The sequence below is a fragment of the Pyxicephalus adspersus genome, chromosome 2, assembly GCF_032062135.1.
Source record: "Pyxicephalus adspersus chromosome 2, UCB_Pads_2.0, whole genome shotgun sequence".
Taxonomy (NCBI): Eukaryota; Metazoa; Chordata; class Amphibia; order Anura; family Pyxicephalidae; genus Pyxicephalus; species Pyxicephalus adspersus.
The window spans coordinates 90,815,056-90,836,565 of record NC_092859.1 but is presented as its reverse complement, the minus strand read 5'-3'; the positions used below and the strand labels follow the sequence as shown (position 1 = coordinate 90,836,565).

At 35.9% G+C, this 21,510-nt stretch overlaps 1 protein-coding gene across 1 annotated transcript in view; it reads left to right on the top strand.

The window, feature by feature from the left end:
* The window catches only part of ANO6 (anoctamin 6), a 53,588-nt gene extending 45,802 nt beyond the window's left edge, over window positions 1-7,786 (top strand). Inside the window, exons 19-20 of the mRNA XM_072401451.1 lie at window positions 1,676-1,781; window positions 3,606-7,786. Of these exons, the coding sequence (XP_072257552.1) occupies window positions 1,676-1,781; window positions 3,606-3,809 (310 nt within the window). The 3' untranslated portion in view covers window positions 3,810-7,786. The remainder of the gene's footprint in view (window positions 1-1,675; window positions 1,782-3,605) is intronic.
* The last annotated feature ends 13,724 nt before the right edge of the window (window positions 7,787-21,510 follow it).

Here is a 21,510-nt window from a genome sequence, read left to right as displayed (position 1 = left end):
TCTTCTTTACCTCCTCTATAACTGTTCTGTTCTTGATGATGGTGTTTTTCATTTACTGCTGACAAGTTTTATTTACTTATGATAAGATTCATTCCCTGTTTTACATTACTCTGGTATGCTAGAGTATTGTACAAAGAAAAAATACAGAACCTTTCTGATCTGTGCATCTATATATCACGTCTAGTAAGCACCTAGACCAAGAACATCATTTTAAAATTAAATTCCCCACATCTCTGCTTTGTTAGTCAAAGCTAAACTGTGCAAAAGGTTGTCATTTGCTTACTTTTGCAGTGGACTTCTGTGCATCCTCATGCACAGCAGTGAGGTTGATTTACTAAAGGAATATGGTCTCCTCACTTAGCAAAGTGAATTATTACCACGGCACAAACCAACCTAGTGCAATGAAACAAGTGAGATGTATATACTGTAATTATATATGAAATGGAAGTTCAAGAATAGGATTATGGAAGAGGGTCAAGCAGGGCTGCACTGGTGATAGCAAGGTCTTAGATGATAGGAAACATAAAGTGGGTAAGGTGATCAAACCAGGAGTAATGACAAACAACAGAGTAAGGGGTTATGTGGAGTTCTACATATTCTTGGTGGAAACTTAATATTAATTATAAACTTAATATTTATAAAAATGGATATGAATCTAAAAGTACAATATATTGGGTTGTCTACAGGAAAACGGTTATTTAGGGTTGTAAAGGTTTTAGCAATTGACTGGCTATTTTAATCCTACTTCAGTACTGCAGCTCTCCATATTTTTTTTTAACTAATGTTGCACACATACTGTAGCACTGTTGCACATATGTCTGGCACCAACCTGATTGACCATTAACAGGGTTTACTGCATGATCCTGTATTGTATATCAATGTACATTCTTTGAGACTTATTCACTGATTACAGTTACATTTTTGTGTTTTCCCCTATATGCACATATACTGTAGTTTGGGGTTTTTGTAGCCGTAAGAAGCCTGTGACTGTTTTCCAGAGATCCCTACACTAGAGTGTCCCAGAGATGCAAGAAATGACTTGATTGACCTAAAATAAACTCATCACAGTGTGGATAATTTTATTTTCAGGGCTGATACAGCAAACTATAAGCTATAGTATTACACATTACTGGAGTTTTATAAGCAGGTTGTTTTTTCTTACTTTTTTTATGAGTAGCTGTAATTCATGCTTTTACTATAAAAAGTATCTTTAGGTGGTCTTGCAGTTTTAATTACAGTTCACAGAGGGAAAAACCATTTTATACTACCTTCACGTAAATAAATAAACAAACGCCGGCGGTTTTAGATGGTATATCATTTTACACAATCCAAAATTTGTGCCTTTCATCGTCTCGTGAGTAGGAATTATTCTCTGTTGTTCTGAACATTACATACTAACACTGTATGTAAATGTCCCTCTCTTTACAATAGAACCTGTAGGCAAAGCCAAACCTATTTTTGCAGAGTTTTGTGCATAATGACTTGCAAATAACTTACATATGTTACTGGATGTTATGACAGCTGCACGGAAAACATTGTAATGGAAAACCTTGTATGGAAACAGGAAATAACAGCCAGAGACTTGCTGCTCTGAGAGCAATTGTTATACCCCACCTGTTGGTGAATTGTTTGTATTACAGTTTACTACATTTTTTCTTTGTTTTATATTTTACAGATACCGAGATTTCCGATATCCTCCTGGCCATGAACATGAGTATGAGTATAGCATGTTATATTGGCATGTCATTGCAGCCAAGCTTTCTTTTCTTATTGTTATGGAGGTAAGTGTTGTTTCATCTGCGTGATTGTGTGTTTTTTTTCAGGCACAAAATATGATTCATTTGGTTACCTTTAAAGTCATGACCCACAAGATAAAACATATATTAACTTACTGAGGGGGATTTATAAAGCTCAGGCTGACTCTATGGCTTGTGTAGAATAGGTTTCATTTATTAAGTAGTTTGAATATACTTTGGGAGACATTTATCATAACTGTCCTTTTGCTTGCTGTTACCAATTTAGGAAATATTTATTTTCTGTATGCAAGTTGTATAATTTTCTACTATGAAAATGAACATATCTGCATGTGTTTAAAAAGTGCTTCTAATTCTACGACAGTTCTGAGGTTGATTTTCATATTAATATGACACAACAGAGAAAAGATCACCTGTATATGATCACATGATCATGCAAAACAAAAACTTTGGTTTGCATAGCAGATCATTACTAACATATTTGCATACAAAAATTAAAATTTCTGCATGTGCTAAAGAACACTGCTAAGTTCTTTGACAGTACCAAGGTTTAAACCTCCTTCAGTTCTACCAAAAATGTAAAATGTTTTTGTTGGAGTTGAGCCTTATGTCAACAAATCTGTTGTAAAAAAAAGGCAGCTATATGACTGATAATGATTTTCTACACCTTATTGCTCAATGGTATACCTAGAGCAGCAAAAGTTCATCTTTTTTCATTTAGAAAGACACAATTATGAAATATAATTTGGGTAAATTGTTTGTTTCAAATGTTCGTTAAAAACTGCTTTAAACAGATTATTTGAATAACTGCCTTTGTTTTTATTATATTTGCTATTGTCTATTATCATATTTGTACAGGATTCTGACTTTTAGTACAGTTTAAGGGCTTTTGTGCCCATACTATAAACATTAAACTATTGCATATATTCTTAACAAACAGCAAAAGAACTTTAAAACAAGTCCTGACTCACTTCCCTAACTGATTGTGATAGTTCACACAGTCAGTAGGTGGTTAAGGTAGCAAATACCAAAGGAATGACAGACAGACAAGGGACAGATTTGTACTTTTTTCTCCCCTAGACCAGCTACCTTGTGCTCCACTCCCTCCCAACTGCCTTGAAAAAATTGCCCTTAAGGCTATGCTCAGACTGCCAGTGAGGTTGTGGTGTGGTTAAGACTTTCTTATGACAGGGAACCTCTCCCCACAACAGCTCCATAGAAAGTGAATGAGGGTGGCAGTAAGTTTTTTCAGAACTGTTCACACAGACAGTTTTTCAGAGTTTTTTCAGTCAACAGTCTACCAACCAACATTTGACAGCACCCCCTTGCTCTGTCTTTGAAATGGATAAGTACTGTAAGACCTTATTGCAAAATCCGGCAGCCAGTTGTTTCTTTCAACAAAAGGGATGGACAATGGTGCTGTGACCCCAAAGTTATATAGTTAGTCAACTAACCACATGTGATTGCAAGATGGTAATACCCAAACTACTTCTACAACCTTCTATGTGGACAAGGCCAGAGATCCTAAAAGATCTCAAAAAAGACAGGTTTCTGTCCGTATAAAAGCTCAAAACACCTGGTGTGTTGTTATATTACAGGGCAGACAGTCTTGAATATTTTATCTAATAAAAAAATACAGTGCTTGCATGAATGTTGAAAGGTCATTTGCCCACAAGCAGCGCAGATACAGGGGGTAAATGAGTGATAGTTTCAAACTGCATCAAATCTGTAAATACTGTAGTGTACATAGTCTGGGCGCACATTCATTTTAAGGTCAATGTTTTATTCTAACGGTATATTCTTAATTTGCTGTTCTTTATTGTAAATCATTTTTTTGTCTTTTTTTGACAGCATGTTGTCTACTTTGTCAAGTTTATCATAGCATACATTATCCCCGACATTTCTAATGAAACCAAAGATAAAATCAAGAGAGAGAAATACCTTATACAAAAGCTTTTACATGAGAAGCATCTGAAACTTGTGAAAAAGATGGGAAATTTGGCTGATAGAATTCTTAAAGGAGTGGATAACTTTAGTGTCAACAAAACTGACTAGACTCACATAGGTTCTATTTAGGTATGGGTATGTGCATTCACATATACACACTGCATGGATGTTCTGGAGTTGTGAGAAGAAGCAACAGTGAAGGAAAAAAACCCTCTATGCGCATACCTTTCAGGAACCAAACAATTACCTTTTCTATGAACAAATATATTGTCTATCGCAAAAAAGCAAAATATTTAGGTATATTTAATACTTCTACTGATATAAATTTATAGGTGCTAAAAAATAGCCTATATTCTTGTTCATGTATTTTACCACTGAAATATCTGTTACTGACATTTTCAGAACTTTGAAAGCCCCACAATCCCCCAATAGGGAGTACTTTTCAAGGGGCTTCCCCTATGCATGGTAAGGCATGGTAAGGTACCTGAGATAGCCCTACCATGCAGTCTGTGTTTGTGTGTACTTTTCATTTTATTATCCGTCCTTGTATATATTTAATATTCATATGGCCTTACCACTAACCACTTTAATTTAAACTTTTGTACAAGCAGTAATGCAGTAATCTATATTAAATGACAATCGCAAGCATTGGGTTGGCATTGGGTTACCTTTACCTGCTTGATAAAGCTGTAATAGAGTAGACACATTATACTATCTAAAAGGGAAAACCACTTTACACCTTTGTTAGAATGTTGCCTTATAATTTCCTAATGAAAACATTTCCATAGTGCCTCTGTAATGCCACAGCTGGATTTGTGGTATGGCACAGTGAATACTTTTTGACTAATTCATACCTTTTAAACTGTGCCAAATTGCAGCTGGTAAGACTGCAGTTTTATTTTTTCAGAAAATTATAAATATCGCTGTTAAATTTTACAGAAAAACTATTGCATTAGTTAAATGCATAATTTTGAGTTACTACATTTATTTAAATTGCTAACAGTCAGTGCTCTGTTCTATGACATGCAGAATAGGTTTATCTTTACAGCAGTTCCCATCATCTGTCAATATCCATAGTAATATTATAAAGCATTGATTATAAGAAGAGCAGTTTGATTGGGTAATATATCTAAGGGCTAAACTCTATACGCAGTTTTGCTGTCTGGTGGATTTCAAAGATTTCAATTAATAGAGTAACCAAAAATGATGTATTTCATGTGCATATGTATTAAATTCAAATTAGACTGTTACGTTGTTTAGCTCTGTCTAATAAATGATACATTTTTTATTAGTTCTGGGGGTAAGTGGTGGTTGTGAAAAACCTATCAACTATATCTTTTGAAAGGATTGTACTGAGGGTCACACTCTTCATTTGTAAATAGTAGATAATTTTCTAAGGGTGAGGGTTTCTATCATCAGACTCACAATGACCTTAAAGAGATACCAGCACTATGTAGAAAAAGTGATAAAGTGAGGGCACAAAGAGTTGCTTGCACATTCAGTACATTTATCCTACAGCATGCTTCTAGTTAGTGTCGGTGCTTGCAGCTAAGCTCTGCCATTCACGTTACTATTTGCTCATCAATAGGCAACAGGAATGCCACTTACTGTGCTTTAGGAATGTGCAGGAAAGAAAAATGCATAAACACTTATAGATAGTGTGCTGACCTGGCCTAAGATTTGACCATGATGGGAATGTTTTAGAGAATACATCTGTGGCCCGTAGCCCAGTGTTTGGGGGGCTCTGATCTACACAAAGGCTGTCAGATGCCATACACTTGTTCATTAGAATGATTATGACATATACATGCAAGTCTTAGCTGAACGTATGTTCAAGATACCTCCCTTGCTTTATTTTTTGTGGTGATTATATGAGAATATCCAGGTTTTACTAAAAGGCCTTTATGAATTCTGCAGTATCCTTACCTTCTAGCCAGGAAAATATGACTTTTAATTGGAGTTAAGCATCACTGTAATAGACTGTGGCCATAAAGTAAACATTACATACTATGTACAACTGCACCATGAAGACGTTTCCATGTTTTAAGGAATATATGTGTTGGGAAGGAATAGATAGAGTAACCCAGTACTTTGACTTTTCACAAGACTTTTCTACAAGATAGGTAGTCTTTATGTACCATTCACATGCCCCTCATTTGCCCTGCTTATCCCTCAGGAGCACTCCTAAATAAAATGTTTCCAGTATTTAATTATGGCTCAGGCATTTTAGTTTAGGAATTTTGACTGTGTTTGCCGCATGATTGTTTCAGATCAGTAACCTAAAGTATACGACAGAAAATCAGCATGTCAGCAAGCAACTAACATAATCATGAATATGTCTGCAGTGACAACAGGACAGTAATCCTTTAAAAAAATAACGAGATCAATACTAACTTATCTATTTTGTGCTTTTTTATCGTACGTCTCAATTGTTTAATATATTGGGTCAGTATGGATATTCATTTACTATGTGGCTTCATATATATTCTCATTACCACTGCTGACTAATAGCTGTATATATGTGAATTGGAACAGATTCATAAAATGTTTGTATGGTATAGGTTTTTTGGTATTTTAACATTTTGGTGGTGACCCACTATTAAAACATGAAATATAAAAAGGGAAAAGCCACACAAGTGCCAACTAGAAAACACTATTGCACTAATTTTGTCTTTTTTTGTTCTTGTAAATGGTCCCTAAGTTACATTTTATTTTATTCATATTTATGACTTTATGAAGTGCATTATCTAATGGTATAAAAACAAATGTGCCTTTATGTTTCCAATGTGTGACACAAAGAATTTTCATACAGTAATTGTTCTGGAATTTGGAGTAAAATCTTATATCAGTTGCCCCATGACAAATATGAAGTGCCTTATCTTCAGTTTTTACAAATGAATATGCAATTTTTACATCATGTTTCTTTAAACATAAAATAAAAATATTGGCATGGAAAATCCAACTATGCTTGCTGTTAATCTTTTTTTTAAAGTGTAACCCCATATTTGTTTAAAACATTGGACATACCATATTAAATTACTACTCTAATTTTTTATGTTTGGCTTATTGCAACACAAGCTATTGCACCATACATGTGCTGTTTGTGGTATCATTTATTTTGAATAGCCCCCAAACACATAAAACTCTTGACATACCTGTGCATATGCTCCAACTCTACTGATTTGTGTCGGTTTTCCAGTTTCTCTACTAGTATGTAACAGTTGTTCCACTTTTTTGTGATACCTACTAATTTTTCAGCCAGTAAGCACATATGTAAATCTTGTGCTGATTAGCCTGTATGTAACTTGTAATGTGCTGCAGTATTAGGAAATTGGTCAAAGCTGTGCCACTATTACAATGTAGGATTATGTCTCAAAATTTCATATGCTAACAGTAGTTCCTGGATTACAGGAGTGGCTGAACAGGATTAACAGCAGTAAATTTGCTGCTAGTTCAACCCTAATGGTAATAAACAGCCAAGATAATTCTCTTTTGTAGTCTGTACCCTGTTTTCTATACTGTGTGCAGATGTCAATAGTATTCTTCCATCAGAGCAATTAAATGAAATTAGTATTAACTGTCTGGTTATAGAGTTTCAGGGTTTATTTTTCAAGCTTTTTACAAATAAAATTGAACATGCTCGAATACAGACATTCAGAATTTGCATGGTTGTCCATTATTTTAAATAGGCATTTACCAAAGATAGATCTCCTCTAAGATCTGATAATTCATACCGCAGTGTTTTAAAAAAAAAAAAATCACTAAACCTTACATAAATAGATCTCCTTGCTAGCTTTCTAGTTTATAAATGCATTCAGTCATTTAGTTTTGTTTATACTCTAGGTAGTATGTTTTTTATTTATTACATATAATATTATAGGCAATTAGGGGGCCTTTACAACAATTGTGATTCTGTGACTACGTTCTGTGTCTTGTGTCATAGTTTTTGCGCAGACGTAGAATAGAAGGTTTTTTTGAAATGTGATTTGTAATTTTAAGTTTACTTTGTATATTTTACAATGCCAGTAAACATGTCTTGTTACATGCATTATACTTCTTTATAATAAAGTATTTCATATATATTAGTTGTGTTGTCTTTGTTACTTTTTTATCAGTTCTATTGTGGTACCCCAAACTTACTTGTGGGTTTTTTGGTCTATTTCTACACAGTAGTTATCAGAACACCATCAGCACATTCTTTGTTCTTTCTAAATGTAAAATAAATCCAGAAAAATACATTTAATGAAATCCTAATATATATTTCTATCCCACTAAAGATGTATGCAAGGTCTAAACTGGTTCCTACAATGCCTGCACACTGAGCAGCTCCCCATCTGCTGTGTGAAAACATACCATAAGGACAGAATTGTATTTTTTGGAACATTCAGGGGCCGTCATACCTCCTCTGTTGTATGTATAAATCCTGGTTCAGTCTTTTAAGCATATGTCAAGGCAATGTAAGTTTAAATTTATTTAAAAAGTACATATCTACAATACATTTACATTTCTCAGTGTTTATCTATTTAAAGACCCTGCAAAGAACACCCAATGATCTGCTAGAAATCCACCCAGCTGTTAAACTCTGTTGTGGGATAGCAAACCGTTTTGTCAGATCTCTACTACATAAAAGCTTATGAATCTGTAGGCCACGATAAGAACAAGGACAAAAATGATAAAGTTTTTTGTTTTGTTTTTTTTTTTTTGGTTGTGTTTTTAAAACTTTTTGGGAAAACATTTTTTACTAAACCGAGAGAGAGCAAAAAAGAAAAGTTAATTGTTAGATTTTGCATACACTTATCGCATGTAACCCTCTTAAGATCCTTTCAGTTCAGATGTGGTACCTGCAATAGTTTTCGTTTTGCAGACATTTTATCCTTTTTTTAACCTGTAATTCCATGGCATGTGGTGTATCTATGAAGGGGCAGCAACAATGACCTATGACCAAATCTAATGTAATGGGTTGGTCCACCAAACAGCAATATGAATATGCCAATAGGTAAATGTCTTACTGAATTCCTATAGCCACCTGCAGCGGCAATGACCTTAGTCTACACAATGGATCTGATTTAAAAAAGCTTTCCAAGATTGGATAAGATAGACTATCATTGGAGAACCTGGGTGATCATGTAAACCTGGAATAGATAAGGTCCAAGATTAAAAACATTTTTAACTTGGACCCAAACTAATAGCTCCCTGCGCATGCCTGGTCCAGAGTCCTTCCATTTAGTGGTCTGCGACCTGCAAAAGTTTGGGGACCACTGATATACAAGATAAAGACGAGAGAGCTATTGATCCCACAGCGGTACATGTGGATGGACTACTTGAATGCTTTGTACATGCGTCAGATGATTTTAATTCGAGGTAGGGGTGGATTTTGGAGATGTTGCGCAGGTGAAAGTGACAGGATCTTGAAATGTTCTGAATATGGGGGGTAAATGAGAGGGCCGAGTCAAAGGTGACACCAAGACAACGTGCCTGAGGGGAGGGACAAATATCAGTGTTGTTAACAGTTAGGAATATGTGTAACATATATGTATAATGAGAAGATTTGTAATGTAAGGGGGGAAGATGATGAGTTCTCTTTTATCCAGGTTGAGTTTTAGAAATCTGTCAGCTATCCATGACGAGATGGCTGATGGGCAGCATGAAACTTTTTCAGGGAGAGTGAGTGGTGGACAGATAGATTTGAGTGTCATCAGCATACAGATGGTAATGTAAGCCAAAGGAGGATATGAGACTACCGGGAGAGGAGGTGTACAGAGAAAAGAGAACCGGTCCAAGGACTGACCCTTGGGAAACACCAACAGGGAGGAGAGTGGGAGAGGAGGAATTACCAATGAAAGGAGCGGTCAGACAGATAGGAAGCAAACCAAGAGAGAGCAGTGTCACTGATACCAATGGAGCGCATGATTTGTATTAGAAGGAGATGGAGAGCTATGTCAGAAGCAGAGGAAATGTCTAGGAGAAGGAGCAGGGAAAAGTTTCCTTGAGACTTAGCTCTGATGAGGTCATTGGCCACTTTAGTAAGGGCTGTTTCAGTGGAATGGGCAGCTCTAAAACCAGACTGGAGGGGGTCAAGAAGAGAGTTGGTGCTCAGGTAATCGGTAAGTCTTTTATAGACAAGGCGTTCAAGAAGTTTGGAAACATATGGGCGATAGGGTGGTAGCTAGAAGTTAGGGAGGGGTCTAGTGAGGGTTTCTTCAAGATATAAGAGAGGGAGAATAATGGAACGTTTGAAAGCGGAGGGGTAGATACCAGTAGAAAGGGAGAGGTTGAATAGTTCAGTTAGGGCAGGGGCCAGGGTGGAGGAGTGGGAGCAGAAAAGATCAGAGGGGATTGGGTCAAGCAGACAGGTAGTAGATGGAGATGATGAGAGAAGAGTTAAGACTTCGTCCACAGTAACAGAGCTGAGAAAGGCCAGTGGTGATTTACAGGTGGAAGGGATGGGTATGGTTGGAGTGGCACATTCATTCCCCCCTCTTCATAGAACAGAATCAAGCTGTTTGTAAGCGCTTGTTTGTTCATCTGTTACTGTACACTATCATGAAAGATAATTTCCAGTGTCAATAATCTCATGTCCATCTGACATCTGTTCAAGTCTCCAGCCCTCATATTCTACATTTGGGCCTTTAACCGTCACTACTACTTCATACTAAGATGTGCTGTAAATCTAACCACGCACTCCACTAACCCTGGCCTGAATGATATCCTTCTTCAAATAAAAGCTGAGTTTTTGAACTTGCTTTTCACATGATTGTATTACTAAATAAATGTTAACAAATGAAGACTGTCAAATACACTTCCATAGCTGCTCCTTTTGGAGTTTTTTATTATCATTTTGATAAGACAAGTGAAACATTACCAGAGACTGAAATCACAGCACCTTCAAACTATCATACATACATATATATTCATTCTTCATGTTTTCATGACATAATGTACAGAAGGAGTACTGCCAAACATTTTACATAGTGAGTAGTTCTGATGCATCTATGCGATTTTTGTTTGGGCTGAAGTTTAGTTTCCCAGTATTCTTCTTTAGCTGGTTCCTTCTATCTGCCTTAATCAGTATGCTAAGGAGACCACCAAAAATGTGTTCATTTTCATTGCATACTTGATTTCAGAACCAGTGATATCACCACTGAATTTCTTCTAATACAGGAAGATTGTGGTTGGTGAGATGCTGTACATAGCTTTCCGAAAAAAGGAAGCAGTGGTAACACCCAAAGTATTAGCTGAGCCTTCATGTTTGAAAGAATTAAAATCCAAGTATGAAAGGGGTGGGGTGGAGACGGTAACTGCCACTGTGCAACACTGAAGGTAAGGCTGGAGTTCAGCTGTAATTATGGTGTTGTATGTTGGTATGAATTAGGGTATAGTTATGCTAGCTCTGCTTTAATGAATTATGTAACGCAACTGAAAATCCCTTTAATCTGACAACTGATTTCTGTTTTTGTAGAATGTTACTTCCTGCCCCTCGCTCATTACATGACTACATTTATATTTTCCATAAACTGACCCAGATGTGATATCAGCACTGTTCACCTAAAACTCAAGGCTCCCAACTCTATCCTTTCTATTTGGTTGTGTTCTATATATTTACAAACTTTTCCTTAAACTGTGAACTCAGTACTCCTTAATTTAGACTTTATGCCCTAATTAGATATTTTTTTTACAATTTCTACTTCCAAAAAAGTTGGGACACCTTAACTAAAATCTGTAATTTGCATATTCACTTGAATTTTTATTTAGCCGGCAAACTGACACAAAAAATGTTTTTCTGTGTTTTCACCAACAAACATAAACACATTTAGAAATTGATACCTGCAATACACTCTAAAAAGTTGGGATAGGAGCAAATTTACCCTTTGCCATGTAGAATCCAACATCTGATTTTCCCAAAAAACATGACAACTAGTCTGACCACAGAACAGAATGTTTTAATTGTCTTTTGGTCCATCCCGGATGAACTTGAATCCGGACAACTTGTCAAAATTTCTGCACCAAATTGATATATGGATTCCTCTTTGCAAAATACAGTTTTAGGGATCATTTCTTGATGCAGCAGCAGAATGTGTTAACAAATGTGTTGACAAACCTAGAATTGAGTTTGTCAGTAAAATTATTGAAAATCTTTTATTTGTTGTTTTGCCTGTAAATAAAAGTTCAAGCAAATCATCAAAAACACATTTTAGGTTTTTTTTGCATTTTTAGAAAGTGTACAATTTTTGGGGTGGAATAGGATTTGTATATTGTAGGTGTGAGTAAAAAGATGACATTTTTATTAGTCTGTCAAGGACACCTGTATATCAGTGGCTCATCCAATTTTGATATATACAATTCCTTCCTTTTCATGCGTTTTGCAGAATCTGCTTACATAATTGTGAGACCAGTATCAAGGTTGAAATAATAATCCCAGTTGTTTAAAAACATCAAAAACCCTTTGCTCTTATTCATTCTGGAGATGATACACTTCCTAAAAGAGCCAGATAGGCAGCAGTTGTATTTCTCTAAAGTCATCTATATTCACAATGTCTCTTTCAAATTTGTTGCTTTCTATTTGATAATTGGTATTGTCATTCTTCTTGCAATGTTCCCATATAATTTTGGTGGCTGGTCTGTTGGCAGATCACAGCTCTGTTTTTATGAAGGAATTATTATTATAAAATGTATACAATTATTTATATTATATAATATTAATATATATATATATATATATATATTATTTATATATATAATATTTTAAAATTCAAAATATACCAATAAATAAGTTATTGTTGTTCTGTCTGTAGACATCTAAATGCAGCTTCATTTTTAGCCACTAGATGGCGCCTTATGCCACGTTAATAAAATCACAGGAGCCCTGTAGAATGCTTGTGGCTTGGTTTCCAAATAGGGATCATTGAATAAATTGGTGTAATTAATCTGCTGGACCTGTGCAAATCGTAAAATGGCTTACATGGCACTCTGGGACATTTTAGTACAACTGTAATATGTAGAAATACATATTAAAAAACTGCCTTGCTAAGGGTTAATACATTGTTTAAATACTGTATTTTGTTTTCTCATGCTTGATAAATATTAATTAAATCATTAAGGTTGGTATGACAAAGGACAGAGGAAATTGCATGTTTTATGTTAAAGTTGCAGTTTTCTCCCTTACCCCATAAAGCAATAAAACTGCTGTAACTGTTTTGATCTTGGCTGTTGCTGTGTATATCATTAATGTAATAAGATCATGAGATCATCCAATCATGCTTGCCATTTGGAAGGAGAAGAAGAACATGTGGAACTGACAAATCTTGTGTTTTCTTCCCTCTAACTTGCACAGGACAATGGCAGAACCCTAGGCAATATGCCTAAAACTAGTTGATTGTAGTAGTTCTGATGAGTGGGGGTGTACTACTCCTGGGGATTATTCCAAAAATCTAGAATAAGCAGAGAGATCTGCCTTTGAGCTGTTGGCGGTTTGTCTGAGAACTGTTACTGATCAGTTGTGCTTTTGTACAAAATACTGTGATTTTATTCCAAAAAAAACTTTTCTACCTAAAGCATCTGATGTGCGTGAATAAACCTCCAAAAAATCAAGATAGGTTTCAAAATACATATCATATGCAAATGCATATTCCCTATATCCTAGTGTGAAAGATTTATATCCTTTTTTATTATAAAGCAGAACTTCCACAATCATAATCCCCCCTGCACCCCTCCAGATCTTTTATTCTCCCTGCTGCCATTAATGCTAACCATCAGTTAGCGAGCCATCAGCACAGGTGTGTGCAATGGAAGGGAGTGGGAAGAGAGGGTAGACTGAGTTACCATTGTCAGAACCATGTCCAACTTTAACGAAAAGAAATCTGTTTAGTAATCATTCAGTTATTTACGAAGTGAAAGTATTAATAATATTATTAAAAATAATATTTAATAAACAGGATATTTATAGTTCCAACATATTACGCAGCATTGTACAATAAATAGGGGTTGCAAATGAAAGACAGATACAGACCATGACAAGAGGAGGGGAGGACCCAACCCAGAACAGTTTACAATCTAAGAGAATATATTTCAGTAATGTAATGTCCTAAAGAAGTAAAATATCTTTAATACCTAACCTTAATGTTTAATAAAGCAGACCATTCTCTATGCCAGACTATAAATATTTATTATATTATATAGAACCTGACAATATATAGATAGCACCATTCTGATCTGTACCTGCTCAATCTGTAATGCAGGTCCTACAACACTTCTAATGATCAGTGAACCAGTGCATTAGGACAAATATAAAGTACATTTGCTCCAAGTACAGAAAATACCTGTTGATCCTGTTAGTAGAATCCTTGTTAATTTCTGGGCACTCATCTTATATAAAGAACAATGTCAGCAGCTCTCCCAGCTAACATCTGTACACTACATATAAAGGAGATGAGGACACATACCAGGGAATAATGGGTCACAAAAGGCTCAATGGGACACCACTGCCTATGATCCCCAGAATTCATCAACAGATTTGTAAGATATTTGAGTTTTTTTCACAAAGTGGACTTATTTTCAATATTGCTGTGGGCATCATTTCATTGAAGCCCATTGTACAAGGCATGGTGACAAGGTTGTAGAGGCCATATTGTTCCCTCTTTGGATTATTAAAACATGATATTTTTTTTCTTAGTAGCACTGCAGCTTTTTACATTTTATGGGTTTTTTTTATCTGTAAAAACCACAAAAAGTCTTGAGACTTTCACACCTTGAATCACTCCAGACGATTTGCTTTTAGGTTCTTGTGTTTACCTAATTAAAAGATTGGGAAAGGCTGTTCTGTTGAATTCCCTATTGCTCTTTCCTGGTATAGGGCAGTGAGGGGTAGAAATGCTGGGCCAGACACTTTGAAAGAAGAGGATTATGACATAAAACATGGAAGGAGATTGTGCTAGGGAGCTCCTGGGGTAGCAGAGTTTTAAAGCAAGGATTAATCATTCATCTGACAGGGTCTCTTTTATATTTAAGGAATATATTCTAAGCAAGAGTTTACCACCTAAAATGATTTAACACTGTTATTTTCTTTATCCATATGCCAATATTGATACAAATAAAACATACACAGTGATACTTGAATGTCCCTATATTAAAAGAAAAAATCTAGTGTTGCAGTTAGAAATATGCCTTAGTGCTAGAAAAATATATAACCAGCAGTAATAAATGTTGGTTCATAATTACCTGAAACCAGTCATTTGCAATGCCAGGCAGGCTACACAGTGAAGATTTCTTTGGAACAGGATAGACAAGCAAATAAACTGCCAGGGAGAAGAGCCTGCTCAAATTAAGTGCAATGTAATAATATTCAAACTTGAAATATATGGTAATTATAAGAGAACTACATAGAGTCTAATGTATTCAGCAAGCAAGTCAAACAGTTGGTAAAACTAATGAATGTAGAGAATCACATATACAGCTCTCACCCACACTTATATGCATATAATATCTGTTTTAAGGATGTTTTGTCTAATTTTATTTTCCTGTGAAACGGGTTTGAGTGTATGCAATCTCTGACATCTCTTTTTGTTCTTTAATGGTGTCTTTGTTATGTTAAATCTTTTAAAGAAAGAAAAGTCCTGTAGATGGGTTAAGAAAGAATGGGGTCCTAGACATTGTAGCAGCTTGGCCCTCCCATCAGTTGATATTGATAGGTTTTGTAATAGGTATCTAGTGAATTCAATCAATTGCAATATTTCTGCAGGAGTATGAAGGCTGTAGTATGGCTTGTTGGATATTTACTGGGGTTCAGGCACCTGTCTGGGGTTGTCTTGTGAATTGGTCTGGCTCTGGTTGAAATGATCTTGTGTGTATTATCATCAAACTGCACCAGGAATATGACTTTTTGATGTGTTGTCTCTCAAGGAAGAGACATCAGACACCTAACATTGCAGCACAGGGTAGTAGATGATGGAGTTTAGTGACATGATGCATCAAATAATTATCCACCATTAACATCAAGAGTTGTATTCAGCAACATTCACTGGGAAGCCTTAAGTCATTAGCTCCAGAATCATAACATGGGTAAGATTGTGCTATACAGTACAAGTTCTGGAAGAGTTAATTTAGGTTTATATTATTAGATGTAACTAGATGTATATAGAAAAATTATAATGGTAATTTTACTACTTTACACTACTCCGTATTAAACAAGAAATCTGGTAAATAATCAATCAGAGCTCAGATGAAAGCTTTATACCACTTGATAAGGTACTTTGTTCTTTGGCTGCACTAGTGTGTCTGAAAACCCTAAAATCCGTCAATCCTGGCAGGGTACTCAGTTAAAGCCCGGGGTTGCTAAGAATTTGAGCCTCAACCCCTTTTTAGGTCTCAGACTCCTTTAAACTATAATACTGCGGTTCTACTACATTCCAGGGAATTCAGACTATTGTTTGTAAATACATTTTTTTCCAAATCTACAACTCCGAAGAAGCTATGGTTTATTATTACAGTGCTATTGGAGGACTATGTTTTTTGCCAATTTTGAATTCAAAATGTAAACTTATAAAGAGAGAATGACTTACACAAAATGTAGCAAGCCTTTGGTTATCTCAGAATATATACATTTTTAGCAGACCTGCAGCTTTGTTTTCTGTAGTTGAGATTTGTGCATATGCTATTTACTGTCTACCCAGCAGAGGGAAGATATTCCCTGTCAAGAAGAAAGCGAGCCGCAAGGAAAACCACCAGGAAGCAGACTCCATCTGTTAATCAGTAAGAAGTTGCATTCTTTAGCAAGGTAGGGGGAGGACTGTTCTGTTCCAAGCCATTGTTATCACATACACCATAGAATGAAATGCAGAGGTATTGTGAAGAACTGCTGGAACTGTATGAAAGAGAGATGATAGACATGAAATATTAATTAGTCATACCAACAAACTTCTAAAGTGTGCCATTATCTTATAACTCCTTCACAACTATTATTATTAGGTAGGTGGATGTTAGCTGCAAGAACACTTCTTAGCATTGCCTTTTATTGTAAGGGAAAAATATTTAACTTTCAGGTGTTTCTTTGGTAGAATCCCCACACAATAAATGCATTTGTTGTACACTGACTACAATAATAATTAGTTCACAAAATACTTTTTAGATGTATTCCCTTGAGGGACTTTAAAAACACTTTTACTCTGTGGTATAAATCGTTTTATCTTGTAAGTTATACAGAAACATAAGCCATCAGACTTTCCAGATTTGCACATTTTAAATGAAGGCATTAAATCAAAACGGTACACCAAAATAAATGCTAAAAGTAAGCCATATTTGGAAAAAAAAGTGATCATATAAAAAGAAACAAAACGCTAATATTCAAAATAGCACGGTGTTTAAACCTTGTACATACACTACATGTACCTGTGTTAATCTTTGGAACCATCCAAAGTCCATTCATCTCAAAAATACATATTTGATATGCTTGCTTACAGGATTTTTACTTTGCATATTTGTCTTGCTTGCAATGTTCACTTACACACTCCCCTCTTTTGTTGCACATCATAGACCTCTACACTTCTGTGAGATATAAAATACTCAGGCCAAGGTCCCCTCTCCATCAAAACTATTAAATGTACAGTGCTGTGTAATATGTTGGCGCTATATAAATCCTGTTTATTATTATTTATAATAATATTAATAATCATCCTTTATAAGTTTTTAAGTAGTAGCCAGGGGAGGAGTAAAGAAGAATGTTATAGAGTGGAGTTACTGATGAGGGTTATGCAAGGCTCAAGAAGGTGGATATAGAAGAGACTTAATGGGAGCTTGGAGTGGACAGGATATGTTTTTTTTTTAAATGGTAAATCTGAGGAGTACAGGAGGAGAGCAGCCCTTGTGATGACATATTACATATTAGAATAAAATTAGCTAAATGTGATTTATTATTTCAGAAGCAAAAATTGAACTTTCTTTTTAATGCTGGTTAATACACTTGACCCTTGTGCTCCAATTTAAAACTCTTTCAGCATTCAATTTACAAAAATGGCAAAGTGATTCAAGACAAACTACCATCAGCTGCATTAATTGAAACCATTTAGTGCCTGGAACGTGTGAAGGTAAGTTCCCTGTATCTGCTTAATTTATTGTCCATTAAAAGCTGACTGAAACTGCTAGGTGGATTGTATGGTTAGCATAACAATGAATCTGGCCTTGAACTAACAGATTTTCACTAGTGATGCTGATAATGTTACCATTCCTAGACCATCATGTTGTAGCTCAAATGTGTTTATGTTGTTCTTGAATAAAATTCATAGTACTAAAGTTCTGCATAAAATGCAGTTACCTAAATAGCATTTATATACAATGTCAATATCTTGTGATACACAGTGTTTTATCAAACTTAATTGTATTGGAATAATGTGTACATTTCTGATTTAGGCAGCAGAGATACAGGGGTCACTACCAAGCTTCAAACTTTACATAGTATTTTTTTTTTTCAATTTGTTTTCTTTTCTGTTCAACCTTGGACATCTTGATTATATTCAGCAAGATAATTAAAGGATAAAGAGGCCCAGGGGTTTGCTCAGAAAAGTCAAAAGACTCATTATAGTTCATGAAACATAAAACCAATACTTCTTTCTCTTGTTTAGTGTCCTGTACAGCAATAGCTTTTACTAAATATGATGTTATTATAAATATTGATTGATAAAAGAGGCAGAGCTTGCAAAAATAACTACATCAGCACTCAGATGTATGTTGAACATTATGATAACTAAAAGCTCATTCACACTAGAATGTGGAAACAAGGCACAGCACATGCGTTGTTTCTCCTCTCAAGGTTGTGCACCCCAACTACACCTTAGCAATGAGCGGGCACATGGTAACGTACAGCTATGTGGTATTTTTTTTTTTAAATGCAGAAGGCCTGTGTGTGATGTGCTGTGTTTAGAAGCCAATCCAAATGAATGAGTGGTCAAACACCGTGCACTGTAACACAAACGACAATGCACATGTGTTTAGCGTGACACATCATATTGCAATAGTGATAACAAAGTCTACAAATAGCCTTTACCTCTTAGGTAAGGAACTCATGTGAACAGTTTATTTACATTATATATTAATCCAAAAAGGCCAAATTGGCATTACCTATGGTGGAGATGCTTGGCCTCAATGTTCTGCATTCTTTAACAGCGTTGAAGCCTCTCTGCATAGGTAGATTTTATTTAAAAAAGCAGCCATTCTCAACAGGGGTTATGTGAAACCCCAAGGTTCCTCCAACAGTTTCTCAGGGGGGTTGAAGGTTGAGAGAGACTGTCTTAAAGTGAAGCAGTATGAGTGCATTACCATGCTTACTTGGCACTTTTTTTTTTTGCACCCTTCCTTGTAGCTGGTAATGTACTATGCATTACTTATTCACTGGTTTTCATGGATGGTTGTTTAAAAAGCCTTGACAATCATATAACAGTTCCATGAATTTATAAAACAAACCATTTCTTTTTTTGCAGAGGTGAAGGTAAGGAGAAGACGCCTCTAAAGGTCCTCAAATGCTAATAAATGCTCATAAACATGCCTGGATGCTTCCATTATTTTTAATGCATGTTTATGCTGTTGCTTGCATTCTCTTTGCAGCCCAAAAATGTGTTTCGTGGATATAAATTTGAAAGCCATTAAAACACAGGGGATTCAACTCTTGTAAAATAGGCCTATACCTGATATTGCTCAATTTAAATATTGTACTTTGGATGGGGGAGATTTGAGCTACAGAATTGTACATTGTACAGAGTTGAAGAATGAAAATACCAGCTAAAGGGATGGCACCTAGCTATCAGGTTACATCTAAAGTTTATGCACTGCATTTGAACTGATTATGGCTTTGTTCCTCAAAGCACTACTGCATGTTAGCAACTTCCAGCTGTCTTTCCAAAAAAGAAAAAAAAGTTGCAGATAACATGTCATTTTATTGGCAGTCTGTGAATGTTACCCAACACTTCTTCCTCCCAGCCACAGCAGCAAAAACAACAGACACCTGCACAAGCTAACCTTGGGCCGTAACAAACTACTGGCTAAGCTGTATCTGGACTAAAGGCCGGAGTTTGCTGACCTCTGTATTAGACACTTACATCCACTAAGGCTTAGTCAGGCAGCAACATAGCACTTGGTAGAATGCATTAATGCAACTTATTTCATGCAACTTGTATAGGCATGTTAGAATGTTGTGCTTTGCATGAAATCCAATGCAGCATACCGTGGTGGTCTTAAAACAAAGCAAGGCACACAAAGCTAAAGCATTTATGGAGATTGCCCAATTGGTTTCCATGGAAAGTTTTAGTAGTTTGTTTTAGGCACCCTAGTTTGAAGTGCATGGTGGCTAAGAGGTTAGCTCTCTGGCCTTTGCAGCACTAGGTCCCAGGTTTAAATCTTGGCCAGGGCACTATATGGAGTTTGCAGGTTCTCCATGTGTTTGCGTGGGGTTCTTTCAGGGTACTCTGGTTTTCTTACACATTCCATAAACATGCACTTAGGTTAATTGGCCTCCCTCCCAAAAAAATGACCTCTGACTGTATTAAAGACATATGACCAAGATAGGAACATTGGATTGTGAGCCCCTTAGAGGGAGAGCTAGTAACATGACAATGGACTTTGTACAGCGCTGCATAATATGTTCATGCTATAAAGTGTGTCAGAATCAGTGGGAGCTAAACCCTACTGTCCATGACATGATTGAAAAAGAGATTAAATATCTAAAATAGGGACCTCTATTTATGCCATTTTTCATGATATGCTTCAAATACATTGCCAAAGTTTGTGACTTTACGTTAGCTAAAAAGCATATCAAGGATAGGATACTGACTTTGCCTAAATAATTTGCATAGTTAATTCACTACTACTAATAATTTTGCTGTCAGCAGATGTTCAGGCATGCTGTCCCAATGTCCCAATTCATCCCAATGTATCATATATTATGTACTGTCTACTATGGACAGTAATGTTGGAACAGGGGTAGCAATTGCAACCAGACCCTGTGCTCCAGAGGCCCTGTAGGGGCTTCCTCAAGAACACTAATTTCTGCTATTGTATTCCCTTCTAGCTGACATGAAGCTGCCACTCCTCGATTGTCACTTAGTTGGCCACATCTGGAACTAGGTCCCACCACCGTGGAGACACAGAATAGAGAAGAGCGTGTCAGCAAAGGTAAGACAAGTATGGCATCCTCTAATGGCTCCAGTAGACAAGACAATTACAACCATGCATTTCTCTGCTGACAGTAAAATGGATTCACATGTGTACGACATGTCCACACTTCCATGCCACCTTTAGATCCAGACAAATGTATAACAGCACCAAATCTCTCATCTGTCCCCATATTATGTTGCCACATACCAGAAGAAGTTTTCAATCAGGTTTGTTAAAGGAGTACCTAACCACTTGTTGCTGGGTGGAAGAATAAAGTACTGATATGAGGTTATTAGTATTATTATTATTATTGTTATTAATAAACAGGATTTATATAGCGCCAACATATTACGCAGAGCTAGGGTTATGAAAAGGAGAGTTTATGAAGGGTGTCAAAAAGAGAAGGTGGCACCAGTATGGTGATAAAACTCAAAAGTAGTCCAAATTACAGACACCAATGATAAGGAATCTGCAGTTTATATACTGTTTGTGTTTTAGATGAAGATGTCCTTGAGGTTATTTGCACAGGACCCTATAGTAAACATTGAAGGAATTGGGACTTTCCAGACTGACCATCATTCAAATAGTTGAATGAAAGAAACAGAGGTGTGAAAATAGAACCCAGTGAGTAACATGTACAAAATCCAACTCCAGAATAAAGGTGGAGAATATAATG